At 43.2% G+C, this 19492-nt stretch overlaps 1 protein-coding gene across 1 annotated transcript; it reads right to left on the reverse strand.

The window, feature by feature from the left end:
• Window positions 1–3336: 3336 nt before the first annotated feature.
• Window positions 3337–14378, reverse strand: LOC133424150 (uncharacterized). The gene is made up of 5 exons (XM_061714601.1): window positions 14311–14378; window positions 14014–14200; window positions 9544–9767; window positions 3753–3865; window positions 3337–3557 (listed from the first exon to the last, which is right to left on the reverse strand). The coding sequence occupies exons 1-5, from the start codon at window positions 14351–14353 to the stop codon at window positions 3399–3401; spliced, it is 726 nt and encodes a 241-aa protein (XP_061570585.1). The 5' UTR covers window positions 14354–14378; the 3' UTR covers window positions 3337–3398.
• Between the last annotated feature and the right edge of the window lie 5114 nt (window positions 14379–19492).

Below are 19492 nucleotides of genomic sequence, written 5' to 3' on the forward strand. Positions count from 1 at the left end.
CACCTCCACCTTTAAAACTAAACTTAAAACATTTCTGTTTAGTAAAGCCTATAGTTAGTGTTTAGTAAACCTCTAGCTGGTGTTGGTAAATCTCTAGGTAGTGTAAACTTTAGTGTGTCAGAGTCGCTCCTGTGGTTTCTTGTGCTGGCCCCCCCTTCTCCTCCCTTTTCTCTCTTTTGTCCATGTTGCAGCATCCTTTGCCGGACACCGGAACCTGCAGGTGGTCGTGGGTGGCTTGTAGCTTGAATTACGGAGCACAAGTCTTTCCCCGACCCTGCACCCCAACCTGGGACTTGCTGATTGGGCCGGAGCTTCGGGAGCTGCGTGCTGGCCTGCGGTCCCCACCCCTGGTCATCCCGTTGCTGGCCCCCCCTTCTCCTCCCTTTTCTCTCTTTTGTCCTGCAGGTGGCCGTGGGTGGCTTGTAGCTTGCATCACGGAGCACAAGTCTTTTCCTGACCCTGCACCCCAACCTGGGACTTGCTGATTGGGCCGGAGCTTCGGGAGCTGTGTGCTGGCCTGCGGTCCCCACCCCCGGTCATCCCGTTGCTGCTTCCACCTGCCTGCTGTGCTGTTGCCGTCCCTGACCCACCAGTCTGGCCCTCGGCAGGAGGGTCCCCCCTGATGAGCCTGGTCCTGCTCAAGGTTTCTTCCCTCCTAAAGGGGAGTTTTTCCTTGCCACTGTTTGGCTTAAGGTTTTTCTCCCACTAGGGGAGTTTTTACCTGCCATTGTTTATGTAATAACTGCTCGGGGGTCATGTTCTGGGTATGGGTCTCTGTAAAGCGTCTAGAGACAACTCTGTTGTATTAGACGCTATATAAATAAAATTGAATTGAAATTGAATTGAAACAGATTAATCTGGAGTGGCAGAAGGAAATAAAGGGAGGCATCTGTTTTCAATAACTGGGAAAGTGACAAAATCAGTAAACATCAGAGGAGGAGGGAGGAGAAAGGAAGATGTCATTATTTCTAGGTTGAGAATTGGGTATACTGCTCTTAATAGTACTCTTCACATTATGGGTAAGCATCAAAATGGACTGTGTTTTGAGTGTCAAGAGCCTGAGACAGTGCGACATGTACTGATTTGCTGCAGGAGGTACCACAGAGAAAGAACTGAACTAGTGGCAGAGCTGCAAGAAATGGGCATGAAAGGAATAACAGTCAGAAGTATTTGGAAGTGGTATGGAGTGGGAGGGGGAGGCGGAGTTTATTTAAATTTTTGTATGATACTGGGCTGATGAGGAGACTATAGTGTGAGTTTTTGAAAGATCCAGAAGATGGCAGCAGTGCAACTAATTGGATGCAAGCTGCTGTAAAACTCCAAAGAAGAACAGTGGCCTTTCCCAACTTGTTATGATATTATCACACTTTGTTTGGTCCACTGATCTCTATTACGTCATATAATCTTTAATACTATGAATAATAATCCTTAAAAGTGTCCCAGTTGTGTGATGTTTGTTTGTGAGCAACAATAAAGAGACGTCAGGTCTCCTGAAGAGAATAAAAGTGTCTCTGTAATGTTCGTAACAAACAAACTATTGTGGATCATTGAACACTGGTGACGGAGACGTGGACCTGGTAGTAAGTAAGAAAGTAACATTTATTTATATCTAAACAGAGATATCACTGACCAACGTGCAATACGTTATGTGTGGCCAGGTATGGATTGCTCCACACCTAGGTGTGTGTGTTAATGCGGCTGTCTTCTCGCCCTCTCCTTCCTCTTGGTTCCTTCCTCCACAGGCCGGCAGTCAGTTAGCAATCAGGAGGTTGGGGATAAAGAGGAGGAGGAGGAAGTCCTCACTCTCTCACTCTGGGGCAGCAGTAGCAGGTTGGTTTTGTTTCATTTTTGGAACAGGTAAACCTTATTTTCCCTCTGTCCATAATGGCAGAGTTTTCTTATTAGGGCCCGGACAAAACAGAACAGGATGTCGGCCATTTTGAATTAATCGTGTAATTTTGGCGCAATTTATGCCCTTCCTTCGGCAGTTAATACGGCCCGAACCGTAATGTGCACCCAGGTGAGTTATACATCAAAATGTACATCTCCATATTGCTACAACGCGCATTACTTTTCGCAGTCAAAAGGGTTACCGTGGCGATGCTAGACGCCAGAAAGCGCGCCCCCCCCTTCATCTGATTGGTCCATATTTGATAGTTCCTACTTTCTGCCATAACTTTTGAATGGTTGCACATAGAGACTCGTGGGTGGTGTCATCTGACTCGGTTTTGAGTCCTTGAACATAATTGGTGCAAATTACCTGGGCGTGGCCTAATGGCTCAACAGCGCCCCCTAGAAAACTTTGTGCCTCAAGCCCCACAATACGGTTTGATGTACATGTACGAAAATCGGTACACACCTGTATCATGTCGCAACGTAAAGAAAAGTCTCCTGGCGCCATGGCCAAACCGAACAGGAAGTCGGCCATTTTGAATTAACCGTGTCATTTTGGCGCAATTTATGCCATTTCTTCGGCCATTTATTCGCCCGAACCGTAACGTGCACCCAGGTGTGTTATACATCAAAATGTGCGTCTCCATCCTGCGACTATGCGCATTACTTTTCTCAGTCAAAAGTGTTAATGTGGCGACGATAGACACCAAAAAGCGCGCCCCCCCTTCATCTGATTGGTCCATATTTCATAGTTCCTACTTTCTGCCATAACTTTTGAATGGTTTGACATAAAGACTCGTGGGTGGTGTCATTGGACTCGGTTTTGATTTCTTGAACATAATTGGCATGAATTATCCCCGCCCATTCTTCTGATTGGTGATTGGTGAAATATATGTATATATATGGCTCCCCAACAATAGACAACAAGCCATGCGGCATCTCGCTTCAGTCAGCTATGAGATATCTGAGGGAATCTGAACTACAAATTCTATCAGTATCACAAGGGTCCCATGATAAGTTCAGGACATGAAATCAGAAACTATCCTGATCGAAGAGCATCCACCATGGATATTGCATGCATGAGGCATATCTGAGGAGATGAGACTGCTGGATTCTGGGGGGTTTGGTGCAGTCAGTGGTGTTGCCTTAACCTGACTGAAATAAGTTCTCACGTTCTCCCACAGGCCACAAGGTCATGTGATCAAGCCCGTGTGTGTGTGTGTGTGTGTGTGTGTGTGTGTGTGTGTGTGTGTGTGTGTGTGTGTGTGTGTGTGTGTGTGTGTGTGTGTGTGTGTGTGTGTGTGTGTGTGTGTGTGTGTGTGTGTGTGTGTGTGTGTGTGTGTGTGTGTGTGGCTTCTACACTACCAGGTCCACATCTGTGTCACCAGTGTTTGATGATTCACACTAGTTTATTGGTTACAAACATCACAGAGACACTTTTATGCTCTTAAGGAGACCTGACGTCTCTTTATTGTTGCTCACAAACAAACATCAACTTGGACCCTTTAGGGATTATTCTTCATGGTATCACCAATCCATTTACGCATTTTTGGATCACAGACGGTGTGTCCAAAATCGACTCTGTTGCCTCCACTAGTGCTTGCAGATCCTTTTTCAACTATACACAGAGCGTTATTATAAATATATCCTGCTCCAGAATCCCCCTAGAAAGAGAGAAGGAGGGAGGGATGGAGGAAAGAGAGACGGAGGGAGAAAACATTCTGTCAGATCAACCACACTTATTTAAAATGACTAAACAACAATTGATCACTAAATATCAATTCCAGGTTCATTTACCATAATTAATTAACAGTTATATTCATCATTACTCATTTAAAAGACAGCCGTCTTCTACTTACACCACAGAACTGACAGCCGACAGGAGTCCCGTAGAGACACGTATCAGGTGACTGATTCCCAGAAACACATCCGTTCACCTCGATGTCTGCACACATGACTGTATCTGGACCCGCTGTGTGGCAAAAAACTATTATCCATCTCAAAGTTTACATTTTTACCACAAGTCAGACATTTACACTCACTACTGAAATATTCAAGATAATAATAATAATAATTAAAGCTGCAAGCAGCGATGAACAGGCCCCTCGCACACTTGTGCACGTTCAGGCTGCAGTGGAAGCTTGTATGACTTGATGTAAATTCTTCAGGCCTGGACATTTAGTGGATGACACCTGCCACGACTCTTTGTGTCAAACCATTCAAAAGTTATGGCAGAAAGTAGGAACTATCAGATATAGACCAATCGGATGAAGGAGGGGGGGATAATTTGCACCAATTAAGGGGAAGGAGTCAAAACCGAGTCCGATGACACCACCCACGACTCTCTATGTCAAACCATTCAAATGTTATGCCAGAAAATAGGGACTATCAAATATTGACCAATCAGAAGAAGGGGCGGGGTTAATTCAGGCCAATGAAGGTCAAGTACTCAATACCGAGTCCGATGACACCACCCACATGTCTTTATCACAACCCGTTCAAAAGTTATGGCAGAGAATAGAGACTATCAAATATTGACCAATCAATTCAATTCAATTTTATTTGTATAGCGTCTAATACAACAGAGGTTGTCTCTAGACCAGGGGTCGGCAAGTAAGTTTGGCCTCGGGCCAAATTATTTCAGAGCAACTGAATGGTGGGCCAGAATATCAGGCGAAACATGTTTTTTCTACTAAACAAAACTTTTTTCCCCTTATCTATAGGCTACTAGTATTATTATACTATTATATCTTGTACAAAAAACGAATTTAAGAAAGTCATTAGTTTAAATAAAGTAACTTGAATTTGCTACAGACTGTTATTACTGTGTTATTACTGCTTTAGCGCTACTCTGTGGCTGCGTTATGAAACCGCTTATAAGTAACTTGGTGATAATAAGCCTGCTGTCTTTAATCAGCGACTTGTTACAGACTGTCTTTTAAAACATGAATGTGCTATCAGCAAATATATATGTGCCCTCTCCACACATTCAATAATAAATGTGAATAATTTCCATTTTGAAAATGATTACTTCTTTGAGCCCAACTATAACGATTTTATGAACATCAGGGTGGGCTATCCGTTAGTAACATATTCTCGCGTTACATCCGAAATGTTGTTATTTTTTGTGTGCTGTTGTGTGCGCAGAGACATTAACAAACATTGCTAGTTAGTAAGACAAAATGTCACTGTCCAAAGCATTGAAGAGGAAAGTTGACAGCGAGGGTAGGACGTACAAAGAAGAGTGGAAAGAGAAGTATGCGTTCATCCTACCTAATTTTATAAATGCCAAGCCTGTGTGTCTCATCTGCAATGAAGTTGTTGCAGTTTGCAAGGAATACAACATCCGACGGCACCACGACACAAAGCATGGCACCTTCAAAGTGGCCTATCCGCTCCAGACAGGGACAAGGAGGCACAAACTTGAAGCGCTGACAGCCAGTTATGCGCACAGCAGCAAGATCCTGGTACGAGGCCTCACAGCGCAACAAAAAGTGACAAGTGCGTCACTTAAAGCAGCATGGGTGCTCGCCCGGCACAACAGACCATTCACTGACGCAGAGATTTTTAAAGAGGTAATGGTGGCAGTTTTGGAGGAGCTGGCTACTGATAAGTCAATGGATGGCGTGATTGCCTCGGTGAAACAGGTGCCTCTCTCTGCGAGATCCGCTACCCGGCGCATAGACGCACTGTCGGATGCTGTGCATGGAGTTATTCTCAGTGGTCTGAGTCAGGCCAATTACTTTTTTCTGGCCATTGATGAGAGCACAGACAACACAGATGTAAGCCAGATGTGTGTCTATGTGAGATATTTTGTTGGGAAGGAGTTCAGGGAGGAGTTGCTGTCTTTAATTCCATTAGAGGGCAACACCACCGGAGAAATTATATTTACCAAACTGGAGGAATTGTTCAGGCTGCATTCATTGTCCTTTGAGAATCAACCTCATCGTGACAGACGGGGCACCTGCCATGCTTGGAAAGCACAGAGGTCTGGTGAGCAGACTGAAGGAGATTGCGCCCCAAACGCACAGATTGCATTGCCTCATTCACCAGAGTGTCCTGTGCGCCAGGCTCAGTGGGGAGCTAAAGGGGGTTATGGATGAAGTGATGCGCATCATTAATTGTATCAGGGGTACATCAAGCACTCAGCACCATCTTTTCCGACAACTTGTGTCTGAGTCAGAGGATGCCACTCACGATGACCTGCTGCTCCACAACGACGTGCTCTGGTTAAGTAAAGGCAAAGCGCTGGAGCACTGGAGCGCTTCTGTGCGCTACTGAATGAGGTAAAGGCTTTCCTGAGATTAAGCAAGATGCGAGCTGCGGACGACCACCTTGCCTTTCTACAAGATGAAATGTCCATGTCCAATGTAGCATTTTTAACAGATATTTTTGGCCATCTGAACCAGCTTAACCTGCAGCTACAGGGGAGAGGCAAAACCATAGTGGACATGGTTGAAAAGCTGGAATCATTCACCAGGAAACTGGAGTTGTTCCAGTCAGACCTATTAACTGGCAGGCTCCTGCACCTCAGTACACTAAAATCACAGGCACGGGGACAAGTGACAGGACTGATGGTGGATTTCATCAAACAGCTACGGGCCAACTTCAAGTCCAGGTTTGAGGACTACTCTATCCCGAGGGACATCATCGCTTTTGTCCGTGACCCTCTCACTGTCCGAAGTGCGGATTTCTCCTCCCTGGCTAAAGAAACCATCCCATCGTTGGATGAGGCCGCATTTCAAATGGAGCTTATTGATTTCCAGGCAACCTCCCTGGTCAGCGATGCGCTCAAAAGTGCGCAATCCGTGGATGACTTTTGGATGACATGCTCAGATGAGTACAGATGGATAAAAAAACTTGCATTTTATGTGCTGACCATGTTTCCCTCCACCTACACATGCGAGTCGACCTTTTTCTTCTATGAATGCCATTAAGACGCACGAGAGGAATCGCCTGACGCACAAAAATCTGGAGAACTGCTTGCGGGTTAAAGTCCCATACATATCTCCAGACATCCAAAAGATCGTGACTGAAGGGAGATGCCAGTTTTCCCATTAAGTGAGTAATCTTTTAAGACTACAATTACTGTTTTTATTAGATATATTCATTGTTGCTTTATTTTATTTAAATAGTCATTTATTTTCGCTTTCTCCTTTTTCTTTTTTTTGCTCTGTAATTTCAGAAGCGCATACTCCCACGTTCCCACCACAAGCCGGTGTGCGTCCGGAATCAAGAAGATTCTATTTTATTTTATTTTATCTTTTTCTAAATAAAGGCTTTGAATTCTCTATGAAATTGTTGTTTTTGTGATAGTGTGGCGGACACAATTATGGACCTCGCACACATCAGGACTAGAGGGAAGGGGGCGTGGTCACATGTGTTTATTGGTTGCTTAGCAACGCAAGTTTGTTTCTGTTAGTTGTCATCTGTCAGCTGAGTTGTCAGTTGGATTCCGCTGTCTTGGAATAAAGTCCTGCTTTATCAACCTCTGGAGTCGAGCCTCATCCTGCCACAGATAATTAAAAAAAACTAAATAATAAAGAAAAAAAAATGATTTATCAGATTTTCTATGTCATCTGGCGGGCCAGATATTATTGGAGACGGGCCAATTTTGGCCTGCGGGCCGCCAGTTGCCAACCACTGCTCTAGACGCTTTCCAGAGACCCAGAACATGAACATAAACCCTGAGCAATTATTACATAAACAATGGCAGGAAAAAACTCCCCTAGTGGAAGAAAAGCCTTAAGCCAAACAGTGGCAAGGAAAAACTCCCCTTTAGGAGGGAAGAAACCTGGACTAGGACCTGGATCTTAAGGGGGGACCCTCCTGCCGGAGGCCAGACTGGGGGAGTCGGGGACGTCAGCAGCACACAGCAGGCATGTGGAAGCAGCAGCGGGATGACCAGAGGGGGGGGGGGGGGGACCGCAGGCAGGTGGAAGCAGCAGCGGGATGACCAGAGGGGGGTGGGGGACCGCAGGCAAGTGGAAGCAGCAGCGGGATGCCCAGAGTGGTGTGGGGGACCGCAGGCAGGTGGAAGCAGCAGCGGGATGACTGGGGGTGTGGGGGGGGGGGGGTACCGCGACCGCAGGCCAACACGCAGCTCCCGAAGCTCCGGCCTGCAAACATGCACAAAAAAGAAAAAAGGGGGCCAGCACAAGAAACTACAGGAGAAATGGACAAAAATGATAGCTATGAGATACTTATTATGAATAAAAATGGAAATGGAGAAGAGAAGAAGGGAAGAGGAGAGGAGAAGAAGGGTGAGAGGCACCGCCCAGTGGATCATGTCGGTGCCCCCCTACAGCATAGGCCTATAGCAGCATATCTACCACCAAGCTATGTTTGAGACTAACTATTATAGTCTTGTTCTATAGCTACAACTATGACTACTAACTCTAACACACTAGAGTTTACACTACCTAGAGATTTACCAACACCAGCTAGAGGTTTACTAAACACTAACTATAGGCTTTACTAAACAGAAAGGTTTTAAGTTTAGTTTTAAAGGTGGAGGTTGTGTCAGCCTCCTTAACCCAGATTGGAAGTTGGTTCCATAGTAATGGTGCCTGATAGCAGAACGCCCGCCCTCCAAATCTACATTTGGATACTCTAGGAACTACGAGTAAACCTGCACTCCGAGAACGGAGAGCTCTGCCAGGAACATAAGGCACTATCAGGTCTTGCAAATAATGCGGAGGTAAGCCGTTTTGGGCTTTATACGCAAGTAATAAAATTTTAAATTGGATTCTGAATTTTACGGGTAGCCAATGGAGCGATGCTAACACTGGAGAGACATGGTCTCTCCTGCTGATTCCTGTCAGCACTCGCGCTGCTGCATTTTGGATCAGCTGGAGCCTATTCAGCAAATTACTTGGACATCTTGCTAATAACAAATTACAGTAATCTAGTCTAGAAGATACAAACGCATGAACTAGTATTTCTGCATCACTCACAATCAGAAGAAGGGACGGGGCTAATTCAGGCCAATGAAGATCAAGTACTCAGTACTGAGTCCGATGACACAACCCACGACTCTTTATATTAAACCATTCAAAAGTTATGGCAGAAAGTAGGAACTATCAAATATGGACCGATCAGATGAAGGGGGGGCGCGCTTTTTGGCGTCTAGCATCGCCACGGTAACGCTTTTGACTGAGAAAAGTAATGCGCTTTGTTGCAGGATGGAGACGCACATTTTGATGTATAACACACCTGGGTGCACGTTACAGTTCGGGCCGTATTAACTGCAGAAGGAATGGCATAAATTGTGCCAAAATTACACGATTAATTCAAAATGGCCGACTTCCGGTTTTGGCGAGAAACTTTTCTTTAAGTTGCGACATGATACAGGTGTGTATCGATTTTCCTGCATGTACGTCAAACCGTATTGTGGGGCTTGAGGCACAAAGTTTTCAAGGGGGCGCTGTTGAGCCATCTTGCCACGCCCATTAATGCAAACCATGAAATATCAAATTTTTCGCCAGGCCTGGCTTGCGTGCAAAATTTGGTGACTTTTTGGGCACGTTTAGGGGGGCAAAAAGGCCCTCATTTCATCAGAAGGAAAATAAAGAATAAAGAATTCCTACAGAAACAATAGGGCCTTCGTACTTTACTGTAAGTGCTCGGGCCCTAATAAACAGTCCTTACCTTTGGTGTCCCGACCAACAACCAGCATCGTCACAGATTTCTTGGCCAGTAATTGCTCTGTGATGAAGAGGCAGTCAGCGTCAGAGACGAAGGGGATGGGAGTCAATTTGGTGTTCACTTTGATCAGCATGACATCAGCAGTCGGGTGTTTATGGATGTTTTTCGTGGTTTCTGTCCCTAAGGTGATGTCCTTAATGATGAACTGTCTGAAGATTCTGCCAATCCTAAAGAACAAACACAAACACTCAGCAGGAACAGAATTCAATTTTACCTTCAATTTACAAGACTGGTCATCATCTAAAAACTAACCATCGCCCCGCCCACCACAACAATACTAACCACACCCCAGAGGACATGCCCACCCTCACCTGCTGCTGCTACAGTCGTATGGGAACAAGTTCAAAGTGCATGAATATGCGTGAGACTGATGCCACTGCGACGTAACAGTGTGCGAGTCAACATGGAAACAAAGCAACTTTCTCCCTCGTTTCCATTTACTCTTTTATTTATTATGGTTGCATTTCTTGCATCAATTAGACTGGATTACAACGCCAGCTTGGATTATCTGGAGGATTTTATCGTAGTTAGGATTAGGTTTATGGTTAGGGTGTGGCGTTGTGATTGATTTAGGACCCAAATGTAGGAGACATGCCAGGAGGCAGGAGTTTCCAAGAATGGTGATTTATTATCTGACCAAACAAAAAACAGTCTCGCCTGTCTGCCCGGCCCCAAGGACTCCGTTTGCCCAGCCCCGAGGACGGCCCCCTGAACGCTTTCTGTGTGTTGGCCTGGGACAACTTTGCTATCCCTGTAACTCTCAACGACAAACCACCCAGCTCCTATCCGCTAACAATCAGTTAGTCTCCGTTACTGCTGACAACCAAATCATGTAAGAAACAATTCTGGATTTCCAATCCCCTAGTATGAGAGACAACTGGATTTTCTCTGGAATTAACGAAGCATCCACAGAAGATCCCAAAAAAAACATGAAGTGTCTGATGTGTCACATAGTCTGATATGGACACACACTGATTTGGTTTATACACACACATACATATTCACTCCGCTAAAAAGTTCACTATGACAATAAATCAGTAGGTATCTGGCTAATCAAACAAAATTAAACCGAAAGGTTTCCCTGCTGAATTCTGCAAAAAATTTTTGGAATACACTGACTGACTGTCTCAGAAAATTAGAATATTGTGATAAAGTTCTTTATTTTCTGTAATGCAATTAAAAAAACCAAAATGTCATACATTCTGGATTCATTACAAATCAACTGAAATATTGCAATACTATTTTAATATTGCTGATTATGGCTTACAGTTTAAGATTAAGATTCCCAGAATATTCTAATTTTTTGAAATAGGATATTTGAATTTTCTTAAGCTGTAAACCATGATCAGCAATATTAAAATAATAAAAGGCTTGCAATATTTCAGTTGATTTGTAATGAATCCAGAATGTATTACATTTTTGTTTTTGTAATTGCATTACAGAAAATCACAATATTCTAATTTCCTGAGACAGTCCTGTATCTTGTCTCCACTATTCATCAGAGAAATAATTGAAATAAAACTAAACTTTCCAAAGTATATGAACACAGCGGTTATCTCACTGCTCCTAAAACCCAACAAGGACCCAACACTTCCAGCAAAGTATCATCCAATCTCTGTTATTAAAGTATATTTAAAAATCATTAGCAAAGCTCCTGCTCACAGGATTGTTCCCCCTTACGTCATCCATTCAGACCAGACTGGTTTCATTAAAGGAAGACACGCCTCTGGTAACGCACACAGGCTACTGGATGTAATCCGTTATTCCTCTCTACAACAGGGAGATCCCATCATCACCACTTCAGATACAGAAACTAATGCTGAACTACAGTTCAAAGATTTGGGAAGTTATTTATTAATAGGATCAAGATCTCATGCAACGCACCTTTAGCCATGGTGACCAGTGGCGAAACTACCATATATGCAGACAATGCAACTGCATAGGGGCCTGCACGTGTTCAGGGCCCGCACGCGCAGGACCTGGGGACGTGCGGGCCCTGGACTTTTTTTTTTTTTTTTGAGGTGTGTGTGTTTACATCAATGTTATGGGCTGGTTATAAAGATATATCTAGTTTAAATAAAAATTTAAATTTATAGATGATCTCGGATGATGCCGGTGTAGTGCGCATGTGTAACCCATATTTGCGTAGAGGAAGAGTTGGCGAGAGTTGCTTGCTTAGAGGACAGGATCTCACAGATTAAAAACATCCAAGAGCTCACCAACTTGTTGGTAGTTGAGAACAACTGCATTGCTGCAAGCTTTGGGGAAGTCTGCACCGCTTTACTTCTGTTTTTAACTATACCAGTGACTGTGGCAACTGCCGAGCGGTCCTTCTCCAAATTAAAGTTAATAAAAACATACCTGCGCAGCACCATGGGACAGGCGCACTTATCAGGACTGGCAATGCTCTCAATTGAGAATGTCAGGGCAAGTCAGCTGGATCTTAAGGAATTAATTAATGACTTTGCCCAGCGGAAGGCCCGGAAAGTCAAACTGTAATGGTAAGTAATGACCTTTAATATTTGTTATAGTGATAGTCTATCACTAGTTTGTTTGTGTTTATGCGTGTTTATGATGTTTTTATTTGTGGTGTGCCGCCGTGCCACCAAATTTCAATCTGTGCGCTGTGTGGGTTTATTCTCAGCTGTTGGCACTGCTGGTGTTCTGTCGCACACCGGCGCACTGTGTGCGTTATGCTGTTGGTTATATATGCTTTTTGTTGTGTTTATGCGCTATGATTGTTTTTATGTGGTGTTCTGCCGTGTCACCAAATTGCAATGTGCTTGTGTTATTGATGTGGATTTTTTTTTAAACATATCTATCTGCGCTGTGGTTTTGTTAAGGGTTAAAGCTGTCAGTAGTGCCCGTTGTCATTTGAATGGTGATGCATCTGCTGTGAGATTGCGTCAATCACAGCGTGTCTGTTTTGCATTGTGATGGGCATTGGGCAGGGCCCGGTTTAATGATCTTGCATCGGGGCCGGTGCTGAGTTGTTTCGCCACTGATGGTGACCACTGACAGTATAACATCCAGTACTGGAGTTGAGGGGGGATGAGGGGGGTGGCATCCCCCCCTGAAATAAAAATTGTCCAAATCATCCCCCCTGTAAAACTGCCATCCCTCCTTTCCATCCCTTATGTCATTTCATCAATGAATGTGGTTTTACTGCTATTTCAACATTTAGAGTCATCACCAGAAAAATAACACCAGAAAAATAACTTATTTGACAATTTTCACCTGTTTCAAATACATTTTCACTTGAAATAAGTTGAAAAATCTGCCAGTGGGACAAGATTTATCTTCTTATTACAAGCAAAGAAATCTTGTTCCACTGGCAGATTTTTCTACTTATTTCAAGTGAAAATCTACTGGAAACAGGTGAAAATTGTTGTTTTTTCCAGTGATGAGTCTTGTTTTAAGTGTAATGAGATTTTTTTACTAAAATGAGACATTTTAACTAGAAATAAGACAAATATTCTTGTTAAGATTTTGAGTTTTTGCAGTGATCCATGTTACTTATCCTGTGAAGGACAGAGTCATATTGATAAGTTCAGAAAAGTGTTTTTTATTGTTGTGTTTTGATGTATTTGATGTAAGCCCAGTGGATATTTAAAGCTTACAGAAGGCTGCATTTAACTGCTGCTATGTCATTCCTGCAGTATTTCTGCAGGTGTTTTGGTCACTGCTATTATTTGGAATATATTATATTATTTGTAATCAGCACAAATTATCTGTCCCCATATGATAAAATCCACCATCCCCCCTGATTGTTTTTTACAACTCGAGTACTGATAACATCACAATTGCTGATTACTCAATAAATTGGACTAAGTCACCCATTCCTCTGCTGCACAATACTAAATGAATGAGGCAGCCCACACATCGTTCAGCCCTCGTTGCACAGATCACATCACTTATTTCCTCCAGACTGTCTGAGCTGACTGGACTCAACTTAACCGCACTATTAAAAACAATAGGTGATGATGTTCAACGCTGGGTACATTTACCTCCACCTATTATGGCCAGAACAGCAACAACACTTCACATTAAGTCCACTGTGGAGAAAGCCAGACAGCGTCTGTTTTTGCCTACACTCAGGCATCCTTCTGTCTTGTCTTTCTATCCATCTCATCCTTTCATGTTCCACATCTGGGATTTTAGTCGCTGTCAGAATCAGGAATTCAAATGTTTATAAAATATGTGAGATCAGACTGCCAAAGAGGATTGGTCAAGGACATGGAGACTCACACACACCTTAAGAAAGATTAAACTGCTTATATGTCACTGAAAAAGGTTTCACCACATCAATCTGCTAGCCATTAATATAAATGCAGGCAGTCGTTAGGAATGAAAACGAAAAAGTTCATAAATGTCCAAAAATGTTCATTTCAAACTACAGTTTGGGAAACTTACGTTCCAAATGCATCGCAGTGTTTTGCAGTGAGAATCCAGTGTCCATTCCCAACGACGGAACCAGAACAAATGAAAGTTTTGCCAGTTACTGAGTTTTTTATCTCCAAGAAAACAAAATGTTTGGACTCAGCCTTGGTGCACGCCCTGCCATCAGTTATTCTCTTATGGATGTCTCCAAGAGACACACCTGTGGATTAACACACACACAAACACACACACACACAGGTCAGGAACATTTGTTTCCAGCTGAGAACGTCTCAAATGACGGCAGAAGGTGATGATGAGACATGAACTCACCTGCCATCAGAAAGAGAGCGAGGACCACACAAGTCTTCATCATGCTGCTGAGACGGTTTTCCTCCAGAAGAAGATGCTCTGGTTAGAACAGAGGGCTGTTTTAAAGTCTTCATATCTCATCGGTGACCGGCCAATCATCTCCTGACACATTCATCTCAGGGCTCCATACGGTCGACGCCTCCACGTCCCTCCCTGACGACACCATGGATGCTGCTGGACTCCACAGTTGGATGGAGTTGAGATAAATAACCAAATGTAGACAGAAGAACTCAGTGTCTTCTGTGTCTCAGACAATCTCTGACACAGTTTGCATAAAACTAATGTTTAACTAATGTTTAGCCACGGGTGTGCAGGTGCCAGCTGGCACATCCAAAGATTTGATGCATTTTATTTTTTTATTTTTTTTGTTAAAGTCTTACTAACGTGTTGTATTCTAAATCTAGGCTATTATCAATCAATCAAATGTTATTTATATAGCACCTTTCATCCAGGTACATGAAATACAAAGTGCTTTGACATTTTAACTGAAAAATAAGCGTAATAAAAACAAAAAAATAAAAACTGGGAGACCAATGCACACTGACATACAATATAGTTAATTAAAATGAAATAATGATAAAAGTTCAAGGATTAAGGCTAAAAAATAATCAGTCCACAACAATAAAATATAATAATAAAAACATTACAAGAAATGGATAAATAAATAAAACAAATACCTTTAAAAAATGTTTAACAGGATAAAACTATAAAATTTGATGCTACATAAAAGCCAGACCAAAGAGATTAGTGTGTAATAATGATGTTCAAAATAATTCAAAATAAAAAATCTTATTTTCGCATGTAAAAACTTCCGTCGGGCGATGTGTCGCGGCACCTGCAACCTGCTGACCTGACCGTGACCCCCTCCCAGTGAGCACCAGTTCTGCTGCTAAATAACAGCGATGAAACAGAGCTGACTGCAGCAGGACACAAGTCTCACAAGTGAGGAGGATGTTTCTCCTTCTCCATCAACAAGCAGGCCCACGACCAGAGCTGGGTAGAGGAACCAAAAATTGTACTCAAGTAAAAGTAGTGTTACTTCAGAATAATATGAATCAAGTAGAAGTAAAAAGTAGTCATCCAAATAATTACTTGAGTAAAAGTAAAAAAGTACTTGGTGAAAAAACTACTCAAGTACTGAGTAACTGTTGAGTAATGTCTGATTTATTTTTTAACACAACCATTCAAACAGACAAAAGTACAAAATAATCATCTTCAGGCAAATTAAATCAATAAATTAATAAAATTAATTAAAATGAATAAAAAATAAAAAATAGCTTAAATTAAAATAATCTTAAAATAATGCAAGTACTTTAATAAATAGTAAAATAAATAACAGAATAAAAAAAATAAATTAAGCACAAGTAGCACCTACTAGCACCTACAAAATGTCCAGCCTTTGTACTTTTCTTTTTTAACCAGGCAGAACTAGAACAAGCCCATGAACTCATAGAAACTCTGTGTGTGTTTGAGTCTGTGTAAATGTGACAAAACATGCAAAAACAAACACAGTGCCAAACGACCCAGACATGGCCACCTCGGGGATCACAGACCTTTCCACAGTGGACGAGCCTGCATGCCAGCCCCAACTGCAAGCTTTCCCAGCCACGCAAGTTCTCAGTGGAAAGAGGAGGACTTTTTCTGCTAAATGGTATGCCCGATACAGTTGGTTTGACTACAGCATTAGTCTAACCTGAATGTGGTTTTTTTGCCAGTCCTGTCGCCCCTTTGGCACAGACGTCAAGAGATAAAACGAGTTGGAAACTGTGACATCATGCATCATGTTACAAAAGACAAACAAGAGCGTTTCATTGAGTCTATTGAAAGAAACCGGGCGCACGTGAAAGTTGTCATCGATATTTTGCTGTTTTGTGCAAAACAAGGCATTGCACTGCGTGGTCACAAGGAGGACGCAGAAAGCCTGAACAGAGGACATTTTTTAGAATTGTTCAAATAAAAAAACGCTTTGATGAACTTCCAAATAACGCAAAAATGATGAGCCCTGACATTCAGAACGACCTCCTTGAAACTGCAGCATCACTACTCAGACGAAAAATCAAAGCGGAGCTGCATGCACAGACTGACACGTACTATATCATTTTAGCTGATGAATATAAGGACCTCTCAAAGAAAGAGCTTGTTGCTGTCTGTTTAAGGTGCGTGTATACCGGTAACCTGAGAGAGAAAGCTGTCGGATTTGTCGCAACAGATGACATGACATGACATCCTCTAGCATCACTAAAAAGATTTTGGAAGTAATGGAACCACTGCAGCTGGATCCTGAATTGTGTGTGGGTTTCAGTTTTGACGGAGCAGCAGTTATGTCTGTTGAGAAAGCCGGGGTGAAGGTGCAGCTCAAAAAAACTTTTCCTCACTGACTGTATGTAACTGCCACTCCCACCGCCTGAATCTGGTGCTTTCGACAGCTTAAAAGTGTCTCTTTTTGATGTTGTGAATTCACTGCATGCACTGCATTGACCCCCTGGTCAACCCCCCGCAGGCTGGGGGGGTTGACCAGGGTTTCAAAGTTTGAATATACATTCACAAAATGTTCATAAACACTTATGACAGTCCACATGATCACTGGGTGTGGTCCAACAACACACAACGTGTGGATATGTTTTGTACTGTTAATAATGTTGGATATACATGCTTTTGAATGTTTGTGGAGGTGTAACGTCCAGTTTTGTTGAAAATAAATTTGGCACACCCAGTCTTTGCTGGTGCACACCCAATGTCTCTTTTCAGGCTATGCCACTGGTGAGCAGAAAGTCAAACTACAGTTTGGGATACAAATTATTTGGACTCATCAGCGGTGCACGGCCTGCCACCACTGACTCTCTTCTGGATGTCTCCAAGAGACACGCCTGTGGATTTACACACTTCTTAGCCACGGGTTGCACAGGGTTCAGCATTTGGACTGATCCTTTTCACCATTTATTTGGTTCCATTAGACCAGTGTTTCTCAATCCTGGTCCTCGTGGGCTCATGTCCTGCATGTTTTAGATGTTACCCTGCTTCAGCACACCGTGATAAAAGTACCTGTGTCATCAACAGAGTTGTGCAGACCTTGGTGACAAGTTAATGAGGACCTTTAATTAGAATCAGGTGTGTTGGTCCGGGGAGACATCTACAACATGCAGGACAGGGGCCCACGAGGACCAGGATTGAGAAACACTGCATTAGACACATTTCCACCAGCAGGAGTTCTGGGTAAATCCTCCACAGGAACCTCTAACAGGACCAACCATCTCCTCGGCCCTTCAGCCAGCGTGTCTCCATTACACCGTAGCGCCACACAAGAACCTTAGAAAGGTCTTTAATGGTTCACAAACGGCCAGCAGCATTAAAGGAGACGAAACAGACCTGAACCAACTGACCTGTTCATCTATCATTTTTGTCTTGTAATCTCCAACTTCATCAACTGTAGTTGTAGTAAAATGTCTCTGGTCCAAACATTACAAATGAGTTGTGGTCACATGATTTATGATCATTTCACAGTGCTGAACGTAATGTAGAAATCCGGAACAGCAGAGATCCCCTGCCAGGAGGTTCCTGTTGGCCAACCAGAGAACCTCTCCCTCCCCGTAAAGGTTCCTGAAGTTCACTTTTGCAAGGCCGTTCCTTTCGGAATCTACCCGGAACACTCACTGGTGGAAACGTGATTATTGGGTAATATTATTAGACAGCATGCCAATAATTTCCATTGCTTTGCTGATGTAAAGTATGTCATTAGCACAACTGCACTCCATTGTTCTTATGGTTCAACGCAAAACATACTCAGAGAACAGGAAGTATTTTGCGTCAACAGGTAACTTTACATTTGAGCAGACTAGATTCACATGTGGAGTTCCCTAAGGTTCTCTCTGACACCAACAGTTTGCATAAAACTAACGTTTAACGTGAGCAGAAGAGTCCAGTTCAGTCTCAGGTGTGAGGTGTTGTACAGTCACCTCAACCAAAGTTGATGCAAATGTTTTAACAGGGAAAGTAGCCTCATCAGTATCAATCTCTCTCTTTATCTCTCTCTGTCACACACACACACACACACACACACACACACACACACACACACACACACACACACACACACACACACACACACACACACACACACACACACACACACACACAGGCTTGATCACATGACCTTGTGGCCTGAGGGAGAACGTGAGAACTTATTTCAGTCAGGTTAAGGCCACACCACTGACTGCACCAAACCCCCCAGAATCCAGCAGTCTCATCTCCTCAGATATGCCTCATGCATGCAATATCCATGGTGGATGCTCTTCGATCAGGATAGTTTCTGATTTCATGTCCTGAACTTATCATGGGACCCTTGTGATACTGATAGAATTTGTAGTTCAGATTCCCTCAGATATCTCATAGCTGACTGAAGCGAGATGCCGCATGGCTTGTTGTCTATTGTTGGGGAGCCATATATATACATATATTTAATCACCAATCAGAAGAATGGGCGGGGATAATTCATGCCAATTATGTTCAAGAAATCAAAACCGAGTCCAATGACACCACCCACGAGTCTTTATGTCAAACCATTCAAAAGTTATGGCAGAAAGTAGGAACTATGAAATATGGACCAATCAGATGAAGGGGGGGCGCGCTTTTTGGTGTCTATCGTCGCCACATTAACACTTTTGACTGAGAAAAGTAATGCGCATAGTCGCAGGATGGAGACGCACATCTTGATGTATAACACACCTGGGTGCACGTTACGGTTCGGGCGAATAAATGGCCGAAGAAATGGCATAAATTGCGCCAAAATAACACGGTTAATTCAAAATGGCCGACTTCCTGTTTGGTTTCGGCCATGGCGCCAGGAGACTTTTCTTTAAGTTGCGACATGATACAGGTGTGTACCGATTTTCGTACATGTACATCAGACCGTATTGTGGGGCTTGAGGCACAAAGTTTTCTAGGGGGCGCTGTTGAGCCATTAGGCCACGCCAAGGTAATTTGCACCAATTATGTTCAAAGACTCAAAACCGAGTCAGATGACACCACCCACGAGTCTCTATGTGCAACCATTCAAAAGTTATGGCAGAAAGTAGGAACTATCAAATATGGACCAATCAGATGAAGGGGGGGCGCGCTTTCTGGCGTCTAGCATCGCCACGGTAAC

The sequence above is a fragment of the Cololabis saira genome, chromosome 23, assembly GCF_033807715.1.
Source record: "Cololabis saira isolate AMF1-May2022 chromosome 23, fColSai1.1, whole genome shotgun sequence".
In the NCBI taxonomy this organism is placed as follows: Eukaryota; Metazoa; Chordata; class Actinopteri; order Beloniformes; family Belonidae; genus Cololabis; species Cololabis saira.